The sequence below is a fragment of the Panthera tigris genome, chromosome A1, assembly GCF_018350195.1.
Source record: "Panthera tigris isolate Pti1 chromosome A1, P.tigris_Pti1_mat1.1, whole genome shotgun sequence".
Classification (NCBI taxonomy): Eukaryota; Metazoa; Chordata; class Mammalia; order Carnivora; family Felidae; genus Panthera; species Panthera tigris.
Genome location: NC_056660.1, coordinates 91,747,822 through 91,771,467, shown reverse-complemented (window position 1 = coordinate 91,771,467; position 23,646 = coordinate 91,747,822). Strand labels below are relative to the sequence as shown.

At 55.8% G+C, this 23,646-nt stretch overlaps 1 protein-coding gene and 1 long non-coding RNA gene across 2 annotated transcripts in view; one reads left to right on the top strand and one right to left on the bottom strand.

The window, feature by feature from the left end:
• The window catches only part of LOC102949406, a 28,297-nt gene extending 19,744 nt beyond the window's left edge, over window positions 1-8,553 (bottom strand). Inside the window, exon 1 of the long non-coding RNA XR_445158.3 lies at window positions 8,361-8,553. This is a non-coding gene — a long non-coding RNA (uncharacterized LOC102949406). The remainder of the gene's footprint in view (window positions 1-8,360) is intronic.
• Window positions 8,554-8,699: 146 nt separating this feature from the next.
• Window positions 8,700-20,585, top strand: N4BP3 (NEDD4 binding protein 3). The gene is made up of 5 exons (XM_042982411.1): window positions 8,700-8,954; window positions 14,265-14,615; window positions 14,874-15,401; window positions 15,763-16,017; window positions 16,150-20,585. The coding sequence occupies exons 2-5, from the start codon at window positions 14,295-14,297 to the stop codon at window positions 16,678-16,680; spliced, it is 1,635 nt and encodes a 544-aa protein (XP_042838345.1). The 5' UTR covers window positions 8,700-8,954; window positions 14,265-14,294; the 3' UTR covers window positions 16,681-20,585.
• The last annotated feature ends 3,061 nt before the right edge of the window (window positions 20,586-23,646 follow it).

Genomic DNA, 23,646 nt, shown 5'->3' with positions numbered 1-23,646 from the left:
AAAATCTGTGCAATCCACTTTGTGTATTATTTCCCCTTTGTTTGAAAAAACTAGCATGGTTTACGTTTTCCTGAGTGGACCCTAAGGGATCCAGAACTCTCTAAAGGAGACACAGAGAACATGGTAGATAGCATCTTTGTTGTCAATTATCTGCCACCAATCCCTATGGGAAGCTAGTATGTTTCCACCCTGGTGACATCAGGCTTTGTCCGGTGACCTGCAAGGGTAATGACACGTGAGGGTAAGTAATGCCTGTTGCAACTTTTCAGTAAAGGCTTTAAGAGCCATCACATGATTTTGCCATGGCTCTTTTCCCTCCATGCCAGGAGCCAAGCATGTCCCAGGGAGGAGCTGCCGCTGACACCACAGGGCATGGAAAGTGAGCCAAAAATAAACCTTTGTTGTTGCAAGCCAAGGAGATGTAGGGGGATGTTTGTTACCGCAGCACACGCTAGCGAAACCTGCCTGCTTCACACAATTTGACTGCATCTCACTCCTTAACAGCAAACATGGGAGCCAGCAGACGGTTAACCAATAGCTTCAAAGTACTACAAGAAAATTACTGGGGCACCTGGGTGGCTCAGTCAGTTAAGCACCCAACTCTTCCTTTTGGCTCAGGTCATGATCTCACGGTTCATGAGTTTGAGCCCTGCATCGGGCTCTGTGCTGACAGTGCAGAGACTGCTTGGGATTCTCTCTCTCCCTCCCTCTCTCTGCACCTCCCCTGCATGCTCTCTCTCTCTCTCTCTCTCTCTCTCTCTCAAATAAATAAACTTAAAATTTTTTTAAAAGAAAATTACCGCCAACTTAGAATTCTATACTCAGAGAAACTATCCTTCAAGAAGAGACACCAGAAAGGCATTATCAGACAAAACCTGGGGGATATGCCATCAGCAGACCACTGCACATTAAAAGAATCTAAAAACAATTTTTTTTGTTTGTTTTGCAGAGAGAAAATGATTGAGAAGGAAGATCATGGGCACAGGAAGGAATGAAGGACAAAAAACACAGCAAATATGCGGGTCAATCGAGCTGAAGACTGACCATATGAAAGAACAGTGGTAAATAAATACAGTGTGCAGTGCTTGGCTGGATCCTGGACCAGAAAAGGGTGTGAGTGGAAAATCTGGTTGAACCCAAATGAAGCCTGCAGTTTATATTCCTGCACCACTGTTAACCTCTCTGCTGTCATCATTGTGTTGTGGTTATGTATGATGGTTTTACTTATTTACTTATTTACTTACTTATTTATTTATTTATTTATTTATTTATTTATTTTTGAGAGAGAGAGAGAGAGAGACAGAGTATGAGAGGGGGAGGGGCAGAGAGAGACACACAGAATCCAAAGCAGGTTCCAGCCTCTGAGCTGTCAGCACAGTGCCCGATGTGGGGCTCAAACCCACAGACTTCGAGATCATGACCTGAGCTGAAGTCAGATGCTTAACTGAGCCACCCAGGAGCCCCTTATGTGTGATGTTAACACAGGGAGAGGCTCAGTCAAGGATATCAATGAACTTCACTATTTTTGCAACTTTTCTCTACGTCTAAAACTACGTCCAAATAAAACAGAATCATCGGGGTCTGTATTGCCGGGTGGTGACCTCTGCCCAATCCTGCTTCCTCCCCTTTTCTTTCATAGATGTTCCAGCCCATAAATTCCTGTGCTCCAAACCCCACCTCAGTGTCTGCTTCCCAAAGGATGGACCCACAACAAGCTGTTCATTAGGTTGTGTGACCTTCCCACTGGCTCATCAGGTGAACTAACCCCACCAGCCTGGAAAGCCCCCTGGGGCTGGCAGCTGTATGCAGAATAAGAGGCAGGTACAGGGAGTGACCCCCACGATGTCCACACCACACAGGGCATGACCTGCCAAGGGCATGATAAACACGTGCCTGGAGGACCTTGCCAACCACGTGAAGGTCTGTGTGTGGCCTGGATCTCCAAGGTGGTGGAGCTGGTGGGAGGAGAGCTGCTGCCCAGGTAGGTTCGGTCGGAGGGTGGGGTGGGGGCGTAGCAGTGCCAGGCAGGTGAGGGTGTGTAGGAGCCTGTCTGGCTCTCCTGGGTGGGGCTGGGTAAATGTTTGGGTACATGGCTCTGTGAGGCGGGCCTGCCTCGGGTTGGGGCTGGAAGCCAGATGGGCAGGCTGTGTCGGGCACATGTACTCAGCAGGCTGAGGAAGCAGGAGAGTAGGAGCAAAGGAAAATCTCTGCCTCAGCAGAAGATACAGGGGAGACAGTGCTGATGTTCAGACTTCCAAGGTCGGGGGCGCTTCATGTAGCAAGGCCCAGGGCAGCGATGGCTGTGCCCCAGGCTTAGCTGACCAGCTGGACATGGGTAGCTGGGAGGGCGCATGAGGGGCTCACTGGGCGGGGCACCTGGGCAGCTCAGTAGGTTAAGCATCCGACTTCGGCTCAGGTCATGATCTCGAGGTTCATGGGTTCAAGCCCCGCGTCAGGCCCTGTGCTGACAGCTCAGAGCCTGGAGCCTGCTTTGGATTCTGTGCCTCTCTCTCTCTCTCTGCCCCTCCTCCCTCAAAAATAAATAAAACATTTAAAAAACATTGAAACAGTGCACACTGGCATCTTAGCCAATTTCTCCACAGACACATGAATCCCACAGGTGACAAAAGGTCACTTCTCTTCCTGGCCTTTCCTTCAGGGGAGAGCTTCCATTCTCTCTCAGGAGAGCAGTGTTGGTGGGCAGGGGGCCCAGCAGAGAGGACCATCTGTGGAAGGCCATGCCTGGCAGACCCCAGGGAGTCTGAACCCTTCAGCTTCATCTTTGGCCATTGTACCTGAGCAACCACACACCCTTAAAATAAATGGCAGTTACAATTTAAAATGTGTGTCCACACTGAAATACTGCTGGATGAAATACCATAATGTCCGGACTTTGCTTTCATGTAACCTGTGAGCGGGGGAGGGACCGGGGCGTGGAGGGAATGTTTATATGGAGATGAATAAAACCCTAAAGCAGGGTGATGAAGACCTGGGAGGGTTTTTATTCTCCTCTATGGGCCTTTGTGCATATTTGGAAATTTCTGTAATTAAGCTTTAAAAGTAATCTGGATGAAGTCCTTGCTCAAAACGAAATGACTGGCCCCTACTAGTGTCTTTTAGGTAACCCTGGAACGTAAGGATCCAAGTTCACTTCAGTGTACAACTTTTTTTCTTTCTTTTGTTTTATTAAATTGCTTTTTAGAAAGAGAGTGTGAGCAGGAGCGAGGGGCAGAGGGAGAGAGAGGGAGACACAGAATCTGAAGCAGCTCCAGGCCCTGAGCTGTCAGCACAGAGCCCGACACCGGGCTCAAACCCACAGACCCTGAGACCATGACCTGAGCCGAAGTTGGACACTCAACCAACCGAGCCACCCAGGAGCCCCTTTCTTGTGCTTTTTGAGTGTAGCTGACACACAATGTTGTATCAGTTTCAGGTGTACAGCATAGTGACCTGACTTTTTTTCTTCCTTCATGAATTTTGTAAATTGTGGTAAAATACATCTAACGTGTAATTTACTGTCTTAACCATTTGCAAGCGTGCAGTTCAGTGGTGTTAAAGCACATTCACGCGGTTGTGCGACCAATTTCTAGAATCTCTTCATCTGGTCAATGCACGGTTTTGCAGTGACTTCCCCAGACTTCTTGCAATTTCCCCCCCACCCCCTTTCCCACCCATAAATCCCTTGGACAGAGGGACTGGAGGCCAGGTCTCCCAAATTCCAGAGCAAGGTGCCCTGTTAACCATCTGGGCGGCAGATGTGGGGCCAGGCCAGCTGGCCGGTGACCAGCCAGTGGGCCAGTTGGGTCGCCTGGACTTCCGGCGGTGTTGGCACTGCCGTCCTGGCTGGCTCCTGCAGGTCTGAGCTCTCTGCCCCAGGGCAGGCCCCTGAGCAAGTCCTGGCAGCTGTCAGTTTCCACCCTACCCTGCAGGCTGGAGCTGCCCCGGTCATTGGGGGGTGGGGTGGGGGGGTGGGCAGAAGGGATGAACCAAGGCCCCTCCCTGGCACGGGTGACTCAGGAAGGGCAGTCCTGGGCCCGGGAGTCCACTTTCACCCCAGGGTGTGGGGCACTCTCCCCGGGGCACGGTGTCAGGGCCCTACTGCCTCGATCCCGCCAGCCATGATGCCCTGCCATGACACAGATCTCCTGGAAGGGCTGGCAGCAGCTGGAACGGGCCCCTACCAGCCAGCCAGCTCTCTGCGAGGTATGAAATCCACAGGCTACCTCTCCAGAAACGCCCCGCTCTCTTCCCTCCTCCCTCGGGCCAGGGCCTGGCTCTGCTCCAAGGGGACCAGAGAGGATGAGAGAAGGCAAGGAGTGAAGGGCAGGTGGGGCACACACCGCTGTCAAGCCCTTCCTTCACAGTGGTGCCATTTCATCCTCCAGGCGGCTCTGCGTGTTCACACGAGGAAACTGAGGCTCAGAGGGCGCAAGGAAGTTACAGACTGGGGATTAGCGCCAGGCCTGCCTCTCTTCCTCCTTCTCCTGGTGAGAAAGAAGCGATACAGTGGCTTTTTGGCAGATGGTGTGTTGGAGCTGAACACGGCCAACTGTCAGGCCCTGGAGGAGGTCCTGGGGGTCTATTCATAGACCAGAGACCAGTCGCTGTGCATTCAGGGCTTACTGTCTCCAGAAGGTGACAGACAGAAGATCCACAAACGCTGTACTGCCGCAGGGATGGAAGATGGGGGCAGTAACCTTGCCTTGGACGTGGGGCAAGGGACACAGCAGGTGCCATTAATGGGTGCTCCTAAGGACCAGCCCTAACAGATGAGGACACTGAGGCGGTTCCCAGTGCAGAGGTGCACAAGACAGGGGCAGAGGGCAGGCCCGAGGGGGGCATGGGACTAGTCCTAAAGCTGGGATGCCACCTTTCAAGAACACGAGGTTGAGGACAGAATGTGTGGACTGGAATGCACCCTCTGGGGCAGAGTGGGCGACAGCTGGGAGCCCGAGCATGGGCATAACTGCTGCAATAGTCAAGGAGAAAGGTGACGAGGCCAGAGGTGGCAGGCAGAGAGAAGGGGACAGTCCCTAGTCACCATGGGTAGGCTCCGGGATTTAAAAAAAATTTTTTTTTTAAGTTTTTTAATTTATTTTGAGAGAGACAGAGACAGTGCGAATGGGGGACGGGCAGACAGAGAGGGGGACAGAGAGAACCCCAAGCAGCCTCTGCGCTCCTAGCACAGAGCTGGATGCAGGGTTCAAACCCACGAAGCCACGAGATCATGACCTGAGCAGAAACCAAGAGTCGGATGCTCAATCTACTGAGCCACCCAGGCGCCCCTAGGCTCTGGGATTTTGAAGTCCTGGCCACTCTCAGGCAGCAAGGATGCACCTACTCTCTAGCCCAGGGAGACAGATCAGAGACATCGAGAGTGCATGCTGGGTGGGGACACCACGTGGCGTCCCCGGCCACTTGAAGACAGGCCCCATGAAGCACTTTGTCCTTCTGACAAACTTGCCTCCTTTCCGCATCAGGAGAAGTGGAGACGGATAAACTAACATTTACAGATGGCCACCATCTGCCAGGAACTGTGTCGAGTGCTTCACATTACTTCACACGATCTCCTTTTCAAGGTGAGAAAACTGAGGTGCAAAGAGAGAAATTAAATGGTCCCAGGTCAGCCGATTCAGGAAGTGGGTGCAGCCAGGGAGCTTGCTTCCCTTCCCCTGGCCTGGTGCCCAAAGTGCCGCACCCCTTGGCATCACTGTGGCTGAACACAGTAAGCCCCATGTCTAGGAGGCAAGATACCCAGCTTCCAGCCCCAGCTTTGCCAGGAACCAGCTCTGATATGCGTTCTGGGGGAGTTTTTCCATCAGAGGAGGTTGGGCTGAAGGTACCCCAGGGTTCAACGTAATGCTCTACGGTTTATGCCCTAAGGTTCATGTTTGTGAATGTGCACAGGAAGGCATGAGGGTAGAGGGCACGGTGCATATGGAGGTGGACAAGGAGGAACTTTCTGGATTGGGACCAAAGCTGCCTCTCCCTTGGGGCAGTGGGTCCCCTCTGCCCTGTACTGCCCATCCAGGGGATCAGGACAAACTCAAAGGGCTCAGAGAAACCAGGCAGGAAGGAGCACCTGCTAGGCCAGCTTCCCAGATTGGCAGGAGGGATGGGGGGGGGGGGTGATGTCCTTATCAGCCTGGAGTCTAGACCTATGCAGGAAGTGGGAGACAGATAGCCAGGCTGGAGGGGGCATGGTCAATTTTGTTTCTTTCTTTTTCTTAGCTTATTTTTTTATTTACTTTGAGAGAGAGAGCGAGCTGGGGAAGGGGAGAGAGAGAGAGAGAGAGAGAGAGAGAGAGAGAGAGAGAGAGAGAGGATATCCCAAGCAGGCTACACACTGCCAGTGCAGAGCCCAATGCAGGGCTCGAACTCATGAATCATGAGATCATGACCTGAGATGAAATTTAGAGTCAGACCCTTAACCGACTCAGCCACCCAGGCACCTCAATTTTGTTTCTCTAACAAGAGTTCTGTTAGAGCCAGGCTGCTCTCTGCCCCTGCTCCAGCCCCCCTGCATTCTGCACCCAGTCCAGTTCAGTGAAGTGGTTCCAGCTCCCTATGCAGCAACCAAGGTACCCCCCCAGCCTCTGCTCTGTTCCCCTCCATTGTGCAGCCACTTTCCCAGGATTCCATTCAGCCAGGACCCTCCTGCCCTTCTCCCCTCCCTCTCCTCCCTGTGTTTAACATCTCTAGGCTCCAGAGTATTTTCTGATTTCTTTCCCTCCTGTTGGGATATTCCAAAATACTGAACACCCTTCCTCTCCCACCTCCCTCTGGCAGCCTGGTACAGAGAAAGAACATTGGACTTGGGGTGGGGGAGTGGTCAGAAGATCTTGGATAAGGTGCTGTGTTTTTTGTTTTTAATTAATTTACTTTTGAGATTAAGAGAGAGAGCACGTGAGCGGAAGAGGGGCAGAGAGAGGGGGGACAGAGGATCCGAAGCAGGCTCCGTGCTGACAGCAGAGAGTGCAATGCCAGGCTCGAACTCACAAACCATGAGATCATGAACTAAGCCGAAGTTGGACGTTTAACCTACTGAGCCACCGGGGCACCCCTATAGGCTCTTGACAATGGTGAGCACCCTCCTCCCTGGAAATGCCTCCCACCGTTCAAGTACCACCTCAAAAGCGATTTCCCCAGTGAGGCCTTTCCACAGGTCCCCAAAACGGTAAAGTGTGTCCCTGTGCTAAATTTTTATCTGTCCCAGTGAGTAACCCTACCAGACTGGGGGCTCCTCAAGAGCTAATATCCAAAGTAGCAGTGATGCGTTTTCTTAGAGATGAATCCTCTTAAATTTGGCACCCCCATTGTTAGTAAACGGGTAAGGACAGCACAGAATCCAAGGGATTGCAAACTGGTGACCCATGAGCCAAGTCTGATCCACGGGTGACGTGCTTTCTTTTCTTAATTGTGGTTGAATTCACACAACGTCAAATTAACCATTTTAAAGTGTCCAATTCAATGGCATTTAGTACACTCACGATGTTGTGCAACCACCACCTCTCATGTTCCAAAACATTTCCTCATCCGAAAAGGAAACTCCATGCGCATTAAGCGTCACTCATTTCTCCCTCCCTACAGCCTCTGGCACCAATCTGCTTTGTGTCTCTAGGGATTTACCTACTTCATACAAGTGGAATGATACCACAGGGGGCCTTCTGTGCCTGGTTTATTACACTTAGCATAATTTTTTGGAGGTTTTTCCATGCTGTAACAGGTATCAGAAGTTCATTCCTTTTTATGGTTGAATATTATTCCATGGCATTGATATACCACAATGTGTTCGTCCATTCATCAGTTGATGGGCAATGGACTGTGTCCACCTTTGGCTATTGTGAAGAGTCCCGCTATGACCATTGGTGTACAAATACTTGAGTCCCTATTTTCAAATTCTTTGGGGTATACACCTTGAAGTGGAATTGATGGGTCATTCGAGGACTCTGCTGAGCTTTTTGAGGAAGACACCTGCTTTAATTTTTTGAGTCTGAATGCCTTTAGGTGTTCATCTGTCTCTGTCTCCACCTCCTCTACTGTCCTACACCCATTTGACTCAACATCGTCTGGCCCCTGAAGGCATCTGAATCTGCTGCCCCTGTAAGACTCTGGCGGCAAAACAAAAAGAAGAGAGAGAGAGAGAAGAAAAGAAAAAAGGAAAGAAAAGAAAAGAGAAGAGAAGAGAAGAGAAGAAAAGAAAAGAAAAGAAAAGAAAAGAAAAGAAAAGAAAAGAAAAGAAAAGAAAAAAAAAATCTTAGCGCCCAATTTAGTCGCTAACGAGCCGGAGACCTTGGGGTCAATCTCTCCAGCTCTCGGAGTACCTTTTGCTCAACCTCAAAACGGGTAACAATGCTTACCTAAGAGGAGGCGGCGAGGATCTGGGAGTTGATGGACGGAACGCGCCTCTTCTGAAGCTGCCGAGTTCTGGAAACGAAGAGGAACGGGCGAGGCCGGGAGGAGGAGGAGGGGGGCTGGCTGGACGCCCTCCGGGGACGTCGGCTGCGCGGGGGCTGCCGACCCGCCGGGAATCCGCGCGGCGCGGGGCGCAGCCGGCAGGGGGCTCGGGCGGCTCCGGCGCGCGGCGGCTGGGCGGCGCGGCGAGCCCGGGCGGGGCTCAGGTTGGCTCGCGGTGGGCGGGGGTTGCCCCCCGTCCCCGCCCCCCACATCCGGGGGCCCGGCCGGGCTCTGGGCTGGCGGCGCGCCGGTGAGTCAGGCCGGGTTTTCCCTCCGCCTCTGGGGCAGGCTAGCGAGCGCCGCGGAGCGCGTCCCTCCCTCGCCAATCCGGCTCCGGCGCCCGCCCGCCCGGTCGGCTGGCCGCGTTTTCCAGGCGCCTGCCGCCTGGTCGCTCCGGCCCGGCTCGCATTCTCGCCTGGAGCCGACGCTTGGAGAGAGGGTTCGAATCCGCGCGAGGGAACTGTCGCGCGCTAGGGGCGCGGAGCGGCGCCAGCATGGTGAGTGGGACGCGGCGGGGGCCGGGGACTGGGCTCGGGGGTGGGGCCGGCCGCCGAGATCTCGCTTTCCGGGCGACCTTGGCCAAACCGCAGCCCTTCGCCCGCGAGGTGCCCGTCTGAGAAGTGGGCGGGGGTGGCAGGGTGCGGTGTGCGTTTCCAGACACTGAAGCACAGAGGCGCGGGACCAGGGACCGACCGCGAAGCTCCTCTGGAGGGGCCGGCGGCAGGTTACGCTGCTCTCCGCAACCCCTGCAAATGTGCTCTCTCGGACCCCTGCGCCGCGCCTGGGGTGGGGCAGGCGCCCTTGGCGCGGGAGTCTGACCTGGGCTTCGGCCCCCCAGCTCGGCCGCTCCGGGCAGGCCTCAGGGAGGAGGCAGCAACAGACGTCCCCTCTGGCCCCCACAGGTAGCTCGCCGAACCTCCCGCAGTTCTGCGGAGCCCACGCCTCCGTCACAGCCTTCGGGGTCTGGGGGAGGGAATTTCGTGGGGATGCCAACATCGTCTGCTCCCCACGAGACCCCTCTCCCGTCCCCTCCGGGACACCCCCTTCCTGCTCCGGTCCCCTTCTCTGTAAGGGCGGCAGCTGCCAGCTGCTAGGGATCCCGACCTATGGGGACGCTACCAGTTCTTGGCGGCGGGAGCACCTGCCCAGTCTGGCCACAGCCTTTGGCAAAAGCGAGGACCAGCCTGGGGCCAGGCCCACGTCAAGTCCCTGGCTGTGTCGAGAAAGAGTACTGCGACCGGTTGCCTCCCACCCCGCACCCAGTCCCCTAGTACAGATTGGGGCTCTCCTTGTTTGCACCTGCGGCTTAGCCCGGCTGACCTGCAACCTTGACCCTCCGTGCCCTCTCCCTGCCCAGCCAAGAAGGGAGTGGAGGCAGGAGGCCACTCTGGGCCCAGTGATCAGCCTCCTCCAGGGCCCTCCTGGGCAGGGCTCCTCTGCTGGCTGGCTGAGTGTGGGTGTACATGTGCAAGACTGTGAATGAATGTGGCCAGCTTGCTCCCGCCTCTAGAATCAGTAGCTTCCAGGGCTCAGAGTCCCCATGCGGCAGTGTTTCCACTATTCCTCTTTGACCAGGGGCGGGCTGGAAGAATTCTATGCTGAGGAGACTGGAGTCCAAACCTACCTGGTTGCAGATGCCCTTGAGAGAGGCAGGTGTGGGGGGCTGGCCCGACACACATACACAGTAGTGTGTGTCTGTGAAGGGCAGCTGGTGACCTCTGGCTGGGACAGCAGGAGAGAGGGCCTTGCCCAGGGTTTTGGAATTGTTCATCATTGTGGGATGTTGGGCAGCTGGCTTCTAGGCCTTTCTGGGCCTCAGGTTCCTTGCCTAACCCCAACTAGGCTGTTGTGGAGATGAGCGCAGATGATGAAATGAAAGGCTCAGAAAAACTGTAGAGTGGTGTATGCCTCTGTGACTCTCTGGTGATACTCAGACACACTCCTTTGTGGTTAGATGCCGAGCTTTACCTCTTCAGGTGTCACAGTGTAACTAGGGTATGCCAGCCTCTTCTGTCGCCCCCGCCCTCCCCCCGCCCCCTTACCCACTGCCCCTCTTTTGGAACTGGGACATTCCAGTCCAATTCTTCAGGGGCAGCTGCAGACACTCCCTCTAGCAAAGCTGATCCCCCCCAGCAGGTGGTGGGACCTTCCCCTGGGGCCTGGGCTCTGGAGGGGCTAGCCACAGCCAAGGCGGGACTCTGGAGCTTCCTGCCCACATGCTCTGGGATGTCCCACGCTGGAGGAGACTCACGATGGGGTCAGGATGGGCTTCTAAACCTGAGGAGCTGGCGTACTTTCTCCAGGGCAGCTGAAAATGTCCTCAGACATGTGCTTTTACTTCCTGGGCCTCAGTTTCCTCTTCTGAAGAAGATCTCAATATTCCCCACCTTTGGGTGTTGTGAGGCTGTGGTAAGCCATGTGGGGCTGACTAACGGATGCTGGGATGCTTCTCTGCGTGCCCTGTCTCTGTTTCATGGCCAGCATGGTTCCCGAGCCTCATGTTCCTGTCACCACCAAGGGTTGATCCAAAAGAGATGCCCCTGTCTGCCCAGGGCTTTCAATGCTGCTGGCTAATCTTGGGCCCAGGGGTTGGGAACAGGAACTAAGGGGTCCTGTTGAGGCCAGCTGAGGCCTGTGCAGAATATGGCTTAGCCCAAACCTAGCCACCAGGGTGGTGGTGGTGGGGTTTCATCTCTGTGCAGAGCTCTGAGCCCCAGGGTGTGTACTGAGCTCTTGGCAGGGAAGCCCTTGGAGACACTTGGAGGAGGCCCTGGTTTTTGCTCTGATGTTCCCATGGGGGCTGCAAGGCTCTTGCTGTCTCTCTCTCCCTCCAATACCGCCCCCCCCCCCCCCCGCCACACACACACACACACATCCTCTCCAGCCCAGCCTGCACAGCTGCCCTGGCCTGACCAGGCCATTCCCTGGGCCTCCAAGCAACGGGGAAGGAATGTGTGTGTGTTGGGAGGGGAGGCGGGATGGACCCCTGTAGGAAAAGGGACTGTCCCAGACTGAGACCTGGGCAGGGTAGAACCTCCTAAGAGTCAGGGGCCTCAGCCTCTCTGGGAGAGCTGATAATACAGCCAGAGAAGTTACCTAGGAGGGGCGAAGGGTGGAGGGCGAGGGCATTAGGGAAAGACAAAAGGAAGGGGCTGTGTGTGCCCCCTTCATCCAGCTCCACAGCTCTTTCTAACTGCTCAAGTCACACGTGGAGAGAAGCCCCTTACCACACACACCCTCATACCCTCTGCATCTAGCCTGGGGGCTGGGAGGACGAGTGGGTCTTCATGCTAGAGTAATGCTAGACCATTCCTGTGTGTGTGTGTGTGTGTGTGTGTGTGTGTGTGTGTGTGCGTGTGTGTGTGTGTGCGTGTGTGTGTCCCAGAGGATGCTCATTGCCGCAAAGGTGACCTTGTGCATGACTGTGTCTGCTGTTGGATGTGACTGTCTGTGCTGTGTCCTGTCACATAGGAACCACCGTGCTACTGGTTTCAGTGACTAGACTGCAGTTTGTATGTGGGGTATGCGCTCTAGTGGCCCATGGCTGCCTCTGGCTCAAGGACTCTCCCCCTTGACCCTGAGACCATTTGTAGGGAACATGAGGTGCTAGTTGTCTCTTCCTGAAACAGGAAATAAGGATCTGCCCAGGGGAAGGTGAAGTGGTGTGTGTTTGGGGCTAGATGGGCATATTCAGCACCACTGCCACCTCCCCCCCCCCCCCACCATGCTTGCACTGGGCTTATAGTTCATGAGACCTTTCACCTCCATTGTTTCTGTGACAAAAACCCAAAGGGAAGGCCAGGGCAGGCAGTCTTTCCCCACTTCAGAGATGGGGAAGCTGAGGCATGGCAAAGGGCGATGAGATAGTGTCCAGGGTCCCCATGGAGGGGCAGTGTGAGGACAGGGCTGGAGACCAGGTTCTTTGCTGTCTGCCTCCCTGAGAATCAGTGACAAGAGTGAAGTGTGCTCATGGTAAGGAGGTGTCAGATTGGGAGGCAGGATACTTTGTGTTTTATTTATTTCTGAAAGAGTGCAAGTGGGGGAGGGGCAGAGAGAGAGAGGGACAGAGGATCTGAAGCCAGCTCTGCGCTGACAGCAGTGAGCTCAATGTGGAGCTTGAACTCAGAAACCACAAGATCATGACCTGAGCCAAAGTTGGACGCTCAACTGACTGAGCCACACAGGCACCCCAGGGATACTTCAATTCTAACTCTTTGGGCTGTGGATGCTATCCTGGGCCCCCACTAAACATTCAACAGCATCCTGCTGGGATCACAGGCATCTCAGCCTGACCAGCTCTGTGACCTTGGGCAAGCCACTTCACCTGCAGGAGCCCCAGTGCCCTGGACAACGGCTATCTCACAGGACTCCGTAAGATCACTCCTTTGCAGGGCTGTGTCTCTGTAGGTGGCCAGCACCTCTGATTCCTTAAGTGGATGAGTCCTCTGGCCCTGTGAGCCCTGTGACATCCTCAGAGGTTATTAGATGGAGGCAGGGCCATGCCCCCCCTCCGTCTCCCAGAGAGCTTTGTCTTCCACAAACACAAAACCTGGAAATGGTTGAGGAAGATGGAGCCTCCTAACGACCATTGTTTGAGGTGGGAGTGGGTGTCCCGGAAGCATATTGGGTGGGTGGGGGGTGCTCAGCCACCACATGCCTGCTGGGTGTCTGTATGTAGATGGGAGCAGCCGCTTGGGGGCCAGAGGCAGAGACGGTGGTGTTCACTCATTCAGCAGGTCCTTTCTGAGTATGGACCATGTGCCGGGCCCTGGGCTGGATAGGGGGGATCCAGTGGGGTGGTAGGGCCAGGCCAGGGGTGGGGGGTCTCAGCCCAGATGGGAACTGGGTCCATAACCTGGTCTCTGGGCCGCCTGCTGGGGAGGTCATCTGAGCAGCTGAGCTCATCTTCAACCAGCCTGTGTTGACCCTGCCTGGCTAGGGGCCAGGCCCTGAACTAGACTCTTTAGTCCTGTTATCTCAGCCCATCCTCCCAGCATCTCTGAGTGATAAGACTTGCCATGACCATTGTCTGCATGAGGAAGCTAGGGCCTACGTGTAATTGGCCCCACCCCGGGTCAAGACTTGGATCCCCCCACGCACCTGGTGGTGGTCTTTGGAGTGGCAGCATATGCAGGGGCTGGCGGGGGCTCCCGCTGGCCCTTCCCCCTGCCTCCCCCCACTGCCCCTATGACTATGTGAACACCTGTTCCGGAAACTGTGGCCATTGTTACCATCATCCTTCCTCCCCTCGGGCCCTTCCTGTTTGTATCCCTCCCACTACAAACCCCCAACCCCACCCGTGCCAGCTGCTTCCCTTGGGGAACTCTGACCCACTGCAGGAAGAGGGGCTCAACTGGGTTTTCCCCCTCCCCAGAGAAAAAGAAGGAATGGAGAATCATAAGCCACTGGCCCTGGTTCCCTGTACCCTCTGCCCACCCCACCCCCCAGATTGGGTGAGGAGCCTGGTAGGAGAGTGAACAGGGTCAGAGTTGGACAGAGCCTGAGTCCACAGCTGGCCCAGTCCTGGGAGGGGCCCCATCCTGCCGCTTTGGGGCCGTTCCCCTATGTCCCCCCCATCACACCGGCCCTTATAGCTGGAGCTGGGGCACCAGGCAGATGACTTTGGGGCCCTTTCTCTTGCCATCCTAGGAGTCCTGTCCTGGGTTTTCTTTCCGGGACCCATATCTGCCTCCTGGGCCTGGGCCAGGCAGGTGGCTGACATAGGCAAAGAGCAACTGGTTTTAGAGTATCGGAGAGGTTGGGCAGCAAGTGCCCACCTGCCTCTGACGGAGCCTCCCAATCCCCAGAAACAGCTGCCTGTGCTCTGCTGAAAGTTCATGGCCACAGCCCTGGGCCCTGCTGGCATTGCCATGGGCAGCGTGGGCAGCCTGTTGGAACGGCAGGACTTGTCCCCGGAAGAGCTACGGGCAGCGCTTGCAGGGCCCCGGGGTTCCCGCCAGCCTGATGGGCTCCTCCGGAAGGGCCTGGGCCAGCGTGAGCTCCTCAGCTACCTGCACCTCCCCAAGAAGGACAGCAAGACGGCCAAGCGTGCCCCTCGGAACGAGAGTGCTGACTACACCACCCTCTACTACCGGGAGCATCCTCGAGCTGGTGACTTCAGCAAGACTTCACTGCCCGAGCGGGGTCGCTTTGACAAGGTGCATCTCTGCCCACTTCCCTTCCCCAGTGTTGGTAGGGATGGGGAGCTCAGGGTCTCCTCGGAGATGCTCTGATGGGGCTGGGACATGAAAATCCTGCTGTAGGCTGTCCTGAGGCTTTGGTCTTTGGTCACCGGTCACTGCCTCTGTGTGACACACACCCCAGGTTCTCAGAGAGGATCCTGGGGGCTGTGGGAGCGTTAGAGGGCAGAGGTGAGGTCAGCCCAGGGCCTCAAAGCTGCCCTTTCTTCCCGGCAGTGCCGCATTCGCCCATCGGTGTTCAAGCCCGTGGTGGGCGCTGGGAAAGGCTTCCTGTCCATGCAGAGCCTGGCAGCCCACAAGGGCCAGAAGCTGTGGCGCAGCAATGGCAGCCTGCACACATTGGCCTGCCACCCACCCCTGAGCCCAGGGCCCCGGACCAGCCAGGCACAGGCCCGGGCCCAGCTGTTGCATGCGCTCAGCCTGGACGAGGGCGGCCCCGAGCCCGAGCCCAGCCTGTCTGACTCCTCCAGCGGGGGCAGCTTTGGCCGCAGTCCTGGCACTGGTCCTGGCCCCTTCAGCTCCTCTTTGGGCCACATTAACCACCTTGGGGGCTCCCTGGACCGGGCCTCCCGGGTCCCCAAGGAGGCTGGGCCACTGGCGATGCTGAGCTGCCTGCCCGAGCCACCGCCCCCCTATGAGTTCTCCTGCCCCACCGCCGAGGAGGTGGTGGCCCTGCTTCCCGACACCTGTGAAGATCTCAAGAGAGGCCTCGGTGATGAGGATGGCTCCAACCCTTTCACACAGGTGAGGGCTCCCCCTGCTCTGGGGTCCTGTTCTGTCCCTTGGCATTGGAGTACAGGACACACAGAAGGGTCCCCAGCCAGTTCACTTACGTAGCTCTGGGCATAAGAGAGTAAGGAAGATGGAGTTGATTCGGTTCCCCAGCCCCCATGTGATGGGAATGTCATGTCACTGGTGGCCCTTGCTGGGAGTTGGGTGGAAGGGAGGAAGAGAGACTCCCTGGGCAGTCTTGGCAGGCACTTCACCTCCAGTTGCAGCCGGAGTGTTGTGGAGGGGCTGGCAGTTGGTGTTCAGGAGCGAGGGGGGGTTGGGTGGTCCGTGTGTGGGATATCCCCGCATGGCAGGCGCCTCGTCCCCTTGGCAGGTGCTGGAAGAGCGCCAGCGGCTGTGGCTGTCCGAGCTGAAGCGCCTGTATGTGGAGAGGCTGCACGAGGTGGCTCAGAAGGCAGAGCGCAGTGAGCGCAACCTCCAGCTCCAGCTGTTCATGGCCCAGCAGGAGCAGCGGCGGCTGCGCAAAGAGCTCCGGGCACAGCAGGGCCTGGGCCCCGAGCCTCGGCCCCCCGGTGCCCTCCCGGATGCTGACCCTAACACCCGACCAGAGGAAGAAGCCCGATGGGAGGTGAGAAATTGGGCATACAGAAACTTTTTATGTCCTCTTTGCCACCTGTGGGGTCCCACCCTCTGCTGGCCCCTGGTCTTACCCACTTTGTTTGGCTCTTGCCCATCCTGTGCCCCGCCCCTCCCCGCCCAGGTGTGCCAGAAGACAGCGGAGATTAGCCTCTTGAAGCAGCAGCTGCGGGAGGCTCAGGCCGAGCTGGCGCAGAAGCTGGCCGAGATCTTCAGCCTCAAGACGCAACTTCGGGGCAGCCGGGCGCAGGCGCAGGCCCAGGACGCAGAGCTGGCCCAGCTGCGCGAGGCCGTGCGGAGCCTGCAGGAGCAGGGCTCTCGGGAGGAAGCCCAGGGCAGCTGTGAGACCGACGACTGCAAGAGCAGGGGGCTGCTGGGGGAGGCGGGTGGCAGCAGCGAGGCCGCAGGTGGCGCCGAGCAGCTGCGGGCCCAGCTGGTGCAGGAGCGGCTCCGCGCCCAGGAGCAGGCACTGTGCTTTGAGCGGGAGCGGCGGACGTGGCAGGAGGAGAAGGAAAGGGTGCTGCGCTACCAGCGGGAGATCCAAGGAGGCTACCTGGACATGTACCGCCGCAACCAGGCGCTGGAACAAGAGCTGCGGGCACTGCGGGAGCCCCCAGCACCCTGGAGTCCTCGGCTGGAGTCCTCCAAGATCTGAAGCCAGGGGGTGAGCGGGCTGCAGAAGCACGGCCAGAAAGCAGCTTGGACGAGCCCGCGCTGAGAGGGCTGGCTCCTTCCTTACACTGGTTGGGGGCAGGAGCTGCTGAGGCCAGCCAGGAATGGGGAGGCCCACCGACAGGAGGGGTCCAGCGCTGCTGTGGGCTGGATAGGGTGCCCTCCTGGCAGAGGAGCACCTCGGCAAGGCCCCGCCCTGCTCCCTGGAGTAGATGTGGCCTAGAGAAGGAGGCTGGGGGACCAAGGGCCCCGTGATGCAGAAGGGCAGGCGTGAAGGAGGGAGGCTGGGATGGGGACGTTGGCCTCCCTCAGAATAAAACCACATTTTCTACAAGGAGGCCCTGGGTGATACACTGGGCCTGTCCCTGGCCTGGGTCTAGAGGATTGTGGATGGTTGGGGGTGGGGGCCCTTTACCTTGGCTGTATGTAGCTCCTTCCATGGTCATGGTCGGTGGGAGGCCGTGCCATGTGCCTGTGTGCACAGCTGCTGGGCATGTGTGTTGGGGAGTGGAGGAATCCATGCCCCAGCACCACACGGTTCCTTAGCTGCCGTGTGGGCTGAAATTCCTTTCTCAGCACCAGTGGGATTTTTCGGAAGGAACAATGCCAGAGAACCCAGAAAAACAAAAGGGCAAGTCAACCAAGGCATTGCTAGAACATGAAACATTCTCTTGGTAGGAAGTCTGGACTGTGGTACCCAGCCCCCTGCTGGGTTGGGGCCGGCCTAAGACAGCTTCCCCTGGAGCACCCAAAGGCTCCAGTAGGGCCCTGCCCCTCCCAGAACCCACCTCCCATCTTTCTGTCTGGCTGTGGTGCACCCCTCCCCCCCCACAGGGATGGGAGGCCCTGGGAAGGTAGAGGAGACAAAATTTGTGGGTGGGTTACTTGGTGAAGGGCCTGTACCGCAGCAGGGAACGTGGCCATTTTCCTGTAGACAGTGGAAGGCCCTGGGGTATTTTTTAGCAGGGGTGAGATGTGATCTGATTTGTATTTTGGAAAGATCTGTCCTGAGAGGAAGGAGCCCTCCACTCCCAGCCCTGCGCCGGGCTCTCTGACCCTTGGGCTCAGCCCCCTAAAGCCCACTCTGACCCATAGCCTCTCAGCAGTCAGGCTTCCCCTTTGGGTTTTTGCTCCCTCCTGGGTGCATGGCCTGGACCACAGACCCAGGCTGGCATGCAGGCAGCCCTTCCCCACTCCCTGCAGTAAAGATCAGTATCCATATGTCATGCATTGAGCACTTCCTATCTGTTAGGCCTTCAGGGCTTGGGGGCTCAGGGTTGAATTAGATGTGCTTCCCGCTCCAGGGGAGCCAGTGCACAGACCTCTTCTCCTCCCAGTGCCTGCCCTGATGGGGCAGCAGCATCCTCTGGTATGTTCTCTGCAAAAACCCCAGGTTGCTCCCTTCCACCATGATCCCCCCTTCCCAGGCCATGCCTGGCAGCCTGTCAGGCCCCAGCATGTGGGTCCTGGTGGTAAGTGGATTCGCTATGTAGGGGCACCTATGGGGCTATGGAGTATGAGCTGATGTGCCCCACCTTTTTAGGGTGGGGAATGGGGTGTGTGTGTTGTCTTCCGTGGGGATGGTGTGTTTATGGCTGTGTAAGTGGCAGGTGTGTAAAGCTGTCTTGTGGGTGGTGGGTGTGTCTGGGGGTGTGTTTGGGGCCCCTGGGTTGGAGGCCAGGAGGGCTGCTTCCTGGCCGCTCCCTTCTGCCCCATTTCTTTCCACCAGTCCCTGCCCCACTTGTCTCTGGCCAGGCTTGAGTAGAGCCTGTGGCCAGGACAGACCCCTGTGTCTGGGTCCTCTGCCTGGGGAGGGAAACAGAGAGCACTCAACTTAGGCAGGCTGGTCTCCCACAGGCCTTGGAACCCATTTCACAGACTTCTCCAAACCGAGATCTCTGGGCCAGTGACCTTCCAGAAGCCCCCTCTCCCCAGCAGAGCTAGGTGCTGACCTGAAGCCTGGGTCACTCCCTCCCCACAACCCAGAACTGGGCAGGCTGCGTGCCCAGGTGCCCCACAGTGGCTGGGGTCTACCTTTCGGTGAACCATCTCTGCAGGACAGCTCCCCACCCAGCAATTAGAGAGCTGGGCTGGCCAGTACAGCCGGCGGGGAGTGGGTGGGCGGTACCAAAACTTGGCAGCTGTGCCAGAAACCAGGGCCAGACCCAGATGCAGGGGGAGGGCACGAGAGAGCTGAAGCTGGGGTGGCTCAGAGGGAACCGGATCCCTGTTAGCTCATCCCTGCTGGGCAAACCAGTTCCCTGGTCCCCAAGCCGGCTGGGTGGCTCTGGGACCAGCTGATCACAGGTGCCACTGCAGTGGCTACTGCTTCGGAACCCTCCCTCCTGAGCCTGGTGGACCCCTTAGCTCACCAGGTGCCCAGAGGTCCCCCTGCCCTGGCAGACTAGGCCCAAGCAGCCAATTCTCCAGAACTGAGGCCAGCTGCCCACACTGGGCTCCATGCCCCTGGGCCCTTCTGTTCTCAGCTCAGCTAGTGTCACCTCTTCCAGTCACTCCCTGAGCCCCTCAGCCTATCACTTAAGGCCTCTGACAGCCTGGCCTCCACAGAGTCCCTGATAGTGGTTGCCCTTTCTGACCCCATCATTCCCTCACAGCACCTCTGAGCCCTCATCCTCCAGGCAGAGTCTCCTCACAGTCCCCAGATCTTGTTTCCTCAGGAAAGTCTGCCCTGAACTCCTGCCCTGCCCTGCCTGGGCAGCGCCCCCCGTCCCTGTGCCCACAGTCCGCTACTTCTGCTGACATTTTGGTCTCTCCACTGGGCTGTGGGCATTGCCAGGCAGAACTGTGTCTTCTGTTTTTATCCCCAGAGACTGCTCTGGCTCCAGCCCAGAAGGCACTGGAGGGCTTTGGACTCAAGAGGAACCAGACCTCTCCCTGGCTGTCATGGGTTCAAGCTAGGGGTGGAGTGGAGTAGGTGGGGAAGTCTCTGGCTCTGAGTGTTCATTCACCATTCCCGGGCACCTGGGCCAAGCACTGGGGCTGCAGAGCCAGTCCCCATTCACTGCCTGGGGAGGTACTGCACACCTCCCTCAGGGCCAGGCCTGGTTCTCAGATGAGGAAGCCACAGTGGCCAACGCCCCTGCCCCCATGACCTTTCCCTGTGGGTGGGGGAGGGAAACAGCACACACATCTGTCCATGGTAGTGACCGGGCCAAAAGCGTGCAGACCTCTACATCACAGTGGCCAGTCAACGGCGCATGGAGAAGCAAATTTCTCAGACTGGGTATATCTATAGGTATCAGGGAGCCTTTTTTCAAAGAGGACGCATGCCCCATGGTGACAATTCAGATTGCATAACTCCCCACCCTAGTAGGTGGGTTTTAGCTCTATCAGATTCGGAGAAGAAAAGGAAATGTGCTATTTCTTACAACAAAGCAAAAGTGAAATATGTCATGAAAGGTAAGGCGTAAGTACTGTGGAGTTGGGGCTGGCTCCCTTTTCACTGCAGGTGATGAGGGGTGTGTATTTGACCATATTTTGGTCAGGCACTTTTCTGACCTCTCTTTGTGCCTGACCTTGGCAGGTGTCTCCTTATATGGTCCGGTTCTGGCAAGATTTCTGCTTAGTTTAGCCAGACTCCCCCTTTGTCCATATCTGATTATGTTCCTCATGTAATCTTCCACCAACCCCCTCAGGCGACGGCTGGCCTGCCTTCAGCAAGACTCCTGTGAGGTGCATTTAGCCAGAATCTGCTTCCAGACCCCCAAGGTTTCCTCTCAGTAATTTTTCATCCACTGACCCCTACCCGCTCCTTGGCTGTAAATTCTACTTTTCCTTGCTGTATTTGAAGTTGAGCCCACTCTCTCTGCCCTACTACAAAACTCCACATTGCAGTAGCCTCTCTTGAATAAAGTTTTCCTTACCAAACTGATGAGTGTCATGAGTAATTTTTTTTTTTTTTCTTCAGCAAGATAAACTTCTCTGAGGAAGGGAAGTTGGGAGGATTTCCTCAGGAGCAGGGTGGGACGAGAGCGTCCAGGATTGGCCTGGCATTGGACACAGAGAGGTGTGGGGCAGGTCCAAGGGAGGGTCCTGTCTAGAAGGGTTTGAAGGGAGGCAGGGCAGCCCCTAGACCGCCTGGTAAGTTGGCACAGGAAGACTTCACCTGTGGCTGTGGGTGGGTCCCTCAGGCAGCCAAGGGGGAGGGCCGGAACTGGGACTAGCTTTTCCTGTGTGTTGTCATTCAGGACCACACTCGGAAGGGCCCTACACTTGGTGCAATGGTCTCCTGTTGCCATCTTGAACTTTTTTTTTTCCTTGAGAGAGAGACAGAGTGCGAGCCGGGGAGGAGCAGAGAGAGAGGGAGACAGAATCTGAAGCAGGCTCCATGCTCTGAGCTGTCAGCACAGAGCCCGACATGGGGCTTGAACTCCCAGACTGTGAGATCATGACCTGAACCGAAGCCTGACGCCCAACCGACTGAGCCACCCAGGCACCCTGCCATCTTGAAATTATAATGATGTTTGAACAAGGAGCCTTACATTTTCATTTTGCTCCAGAGCCTACAGATGAAGCAGCTGCTTTTGGCCTGAACCAAAGCCTGACAAGGAGGGGCAGGAAGAGAGAGAAGGCACAGGAGACTGGTTGGGTGCCACCTGGAGGGTGGAAGAAGAGACAGGGCCTGAGCAGGCAACTTGAGCTCCACAGGTTGAGGCCTGATGCTCCACAGAGGTTCCACAGAGGGCAGGCAGGATCTGCATTACCTGTTATTGCCCTCACCCCAGCTATCAGGGGAGACTCCATCTTTTCCTAGCCTGGCCTTCCAGGGCTCATTCTGAGAAGTGAGGAAGGCTGTATTTTCAGAAGAACATGCCAGGGATTGTCTTATCCAAGAACTTTTTCTCTTTTTCTTTAAAAAAAAAAAAAAAATGTTTACCTATTTAAAGAGAGAAAGAGCACAAGTGAGAGAGAGCATGAGAACGAGTCGGGTGGAGGGGCAGAGAGAGAGAGAGAAAGAGAATCCCAAGCAGGCTCCTCATGGAGCCCAATGTGGGGCTCAATCCCACAAACCAAGAGATCATGACCTGAGCCCAAATCAAGAGTCAGATGCTTAACCGACTGAGCTACCCAGGCATCCCCCGCCCCCGCTTTTTGTTTAGAGTTTTATCTAGCGTGCTCTTTGTGTATCTGGTCCCGCTCCCCTCCAGCATTTTTAAGGTATAATTTACATAGAGGAAAATGCTTCATTTTTAGAGTATAGCTTTAATTTATTACTTATTAAAAATTTGTAATGTTTATTTCTGAGAGAGTGAGAGTAAGCAGGGGAGGGGCAGAGAGAAAGGGAGACAGGGAGACAGCACAGAGCCTGACACAGGGCTCGAACACACGAAATGCGAGATCATGACCCGAGCTGAAATCGAGAGTCAGACATGCTTAACTGAGACACCCAGGTGCCCCAAGAGTAGTTTTTAGAGCTTTGACAAATGCAGAAAGTTGTGTAACCAACACTACAATCAAGATACAGAATAGTTCTGTCACCCGCCCCCCTCCAAATTCCTGCGTCTCCTGGTCAGCCCGATCCCCATCCCCAGCAACAGTGATCTGCTTCCTCAATCACCTTGCTTTTCCTTAATTTTTTTTCCTTTTTGTGAACAGTGTATAATCCCACCACATATTGGAACATATTACAAAGTAGCAAGTAAAACAATATGACATTGGTGTAAAAATAATACCACATCTCAATGGAAGGAATGAAGAGCCAGAAATAGATTCCATTCAGTAGAAAATCTTAATGTTATGATAAAAGGCTTCAAAACGAAGGGGTAAAGTAGGATCATTTAATAAGAGGTACTGGGATAACTGGACACAAATTTGGGGAAAAATTAAGTCATACTGTGCACCACCCCCTGCAAAATAAAATGGACATGTATTGAGGACTGAAATTTAAAAAAAAAAAAATCCTAGGAAACTAGCAAAAGATTAAACAGACTATTACTGAGTTAGTGGAGAACAGCTAGGTTTTTCTGCTTTGAAGCACTCCACCCCTCAAACAAAACAAAACAAAAGCCATAGTCCCAATGAGCACGACAAAATCATCCGTGCACTTTGAGAAGTATAACCGACATGCAAGGAGAGCCACATGTGGAGTGGACAATGACAGACAGAGGTGAAATGGCCTGGGGTGTGAGAGTGTGTGTGCGTGTGTGAAAGAGACAGAGGCAGAGACACAAAAAACTTGTGCTCGGGTGCGCGCGCGGGACATTCAAAGTTCTTGGAGAAGGCAGGTTTTGCTCCCGCCCACCTGGACTGTGAGACAAGCAAAGGCTCCCCCAGAGGAAGTGAGGAAGCCTGGGGCGTTAGGGAAGGTCTGTGAGGTCCTGCTGACTTGGAGGCGGCTTCAGTCCAGCCCGTGGCCCCAGGCAGGGTTCACCGAACTCTCCGCCCCCGCGGCCCCCAAGTTGGCCAGGACCACCCAGGCTTAAGGTGCACAGACAGGGCTCTCCAGGATGCTCCGACGACGCTCCCGCGGGGGACTGTGGACTGCCCTCTTCCCTGTGTGTGTCATAAGGTTTTGGAGCTGCCGTTTCCTCCTTCAGGAGTAGAGGATATTGGCTACCTCGGAGTATTTTTGAGCACTTACTGTGCTCCAAGAAGGTGGTGTTGAGGATACAGCAGTGATGAGTCTACAGTCCTTACTCCAAAGGACCTTTTATCCTAAAGGGTGTGTATGTGTTAGGGGCCGGAAGACAGAATAAACGAATAAACACACAAGACAATTTCAAGTCAAATGCTATAAAGAAAACACAACTGGATTGTGCAAACGCTATACAGAAAAGAAGATTGCGCAAGAGCATTTGGGGGTGGGTGGAGGTGGGAAGGAGGCCTGGAGGGTTGGAGGGGAGGTTGCTCTGGAATGAGACTAGCCCCAAAAGGGAGCAGGAAATCACGGAAACAAGAGATAAGAGTCTTTTTTCTTGGGCTGTTTCTA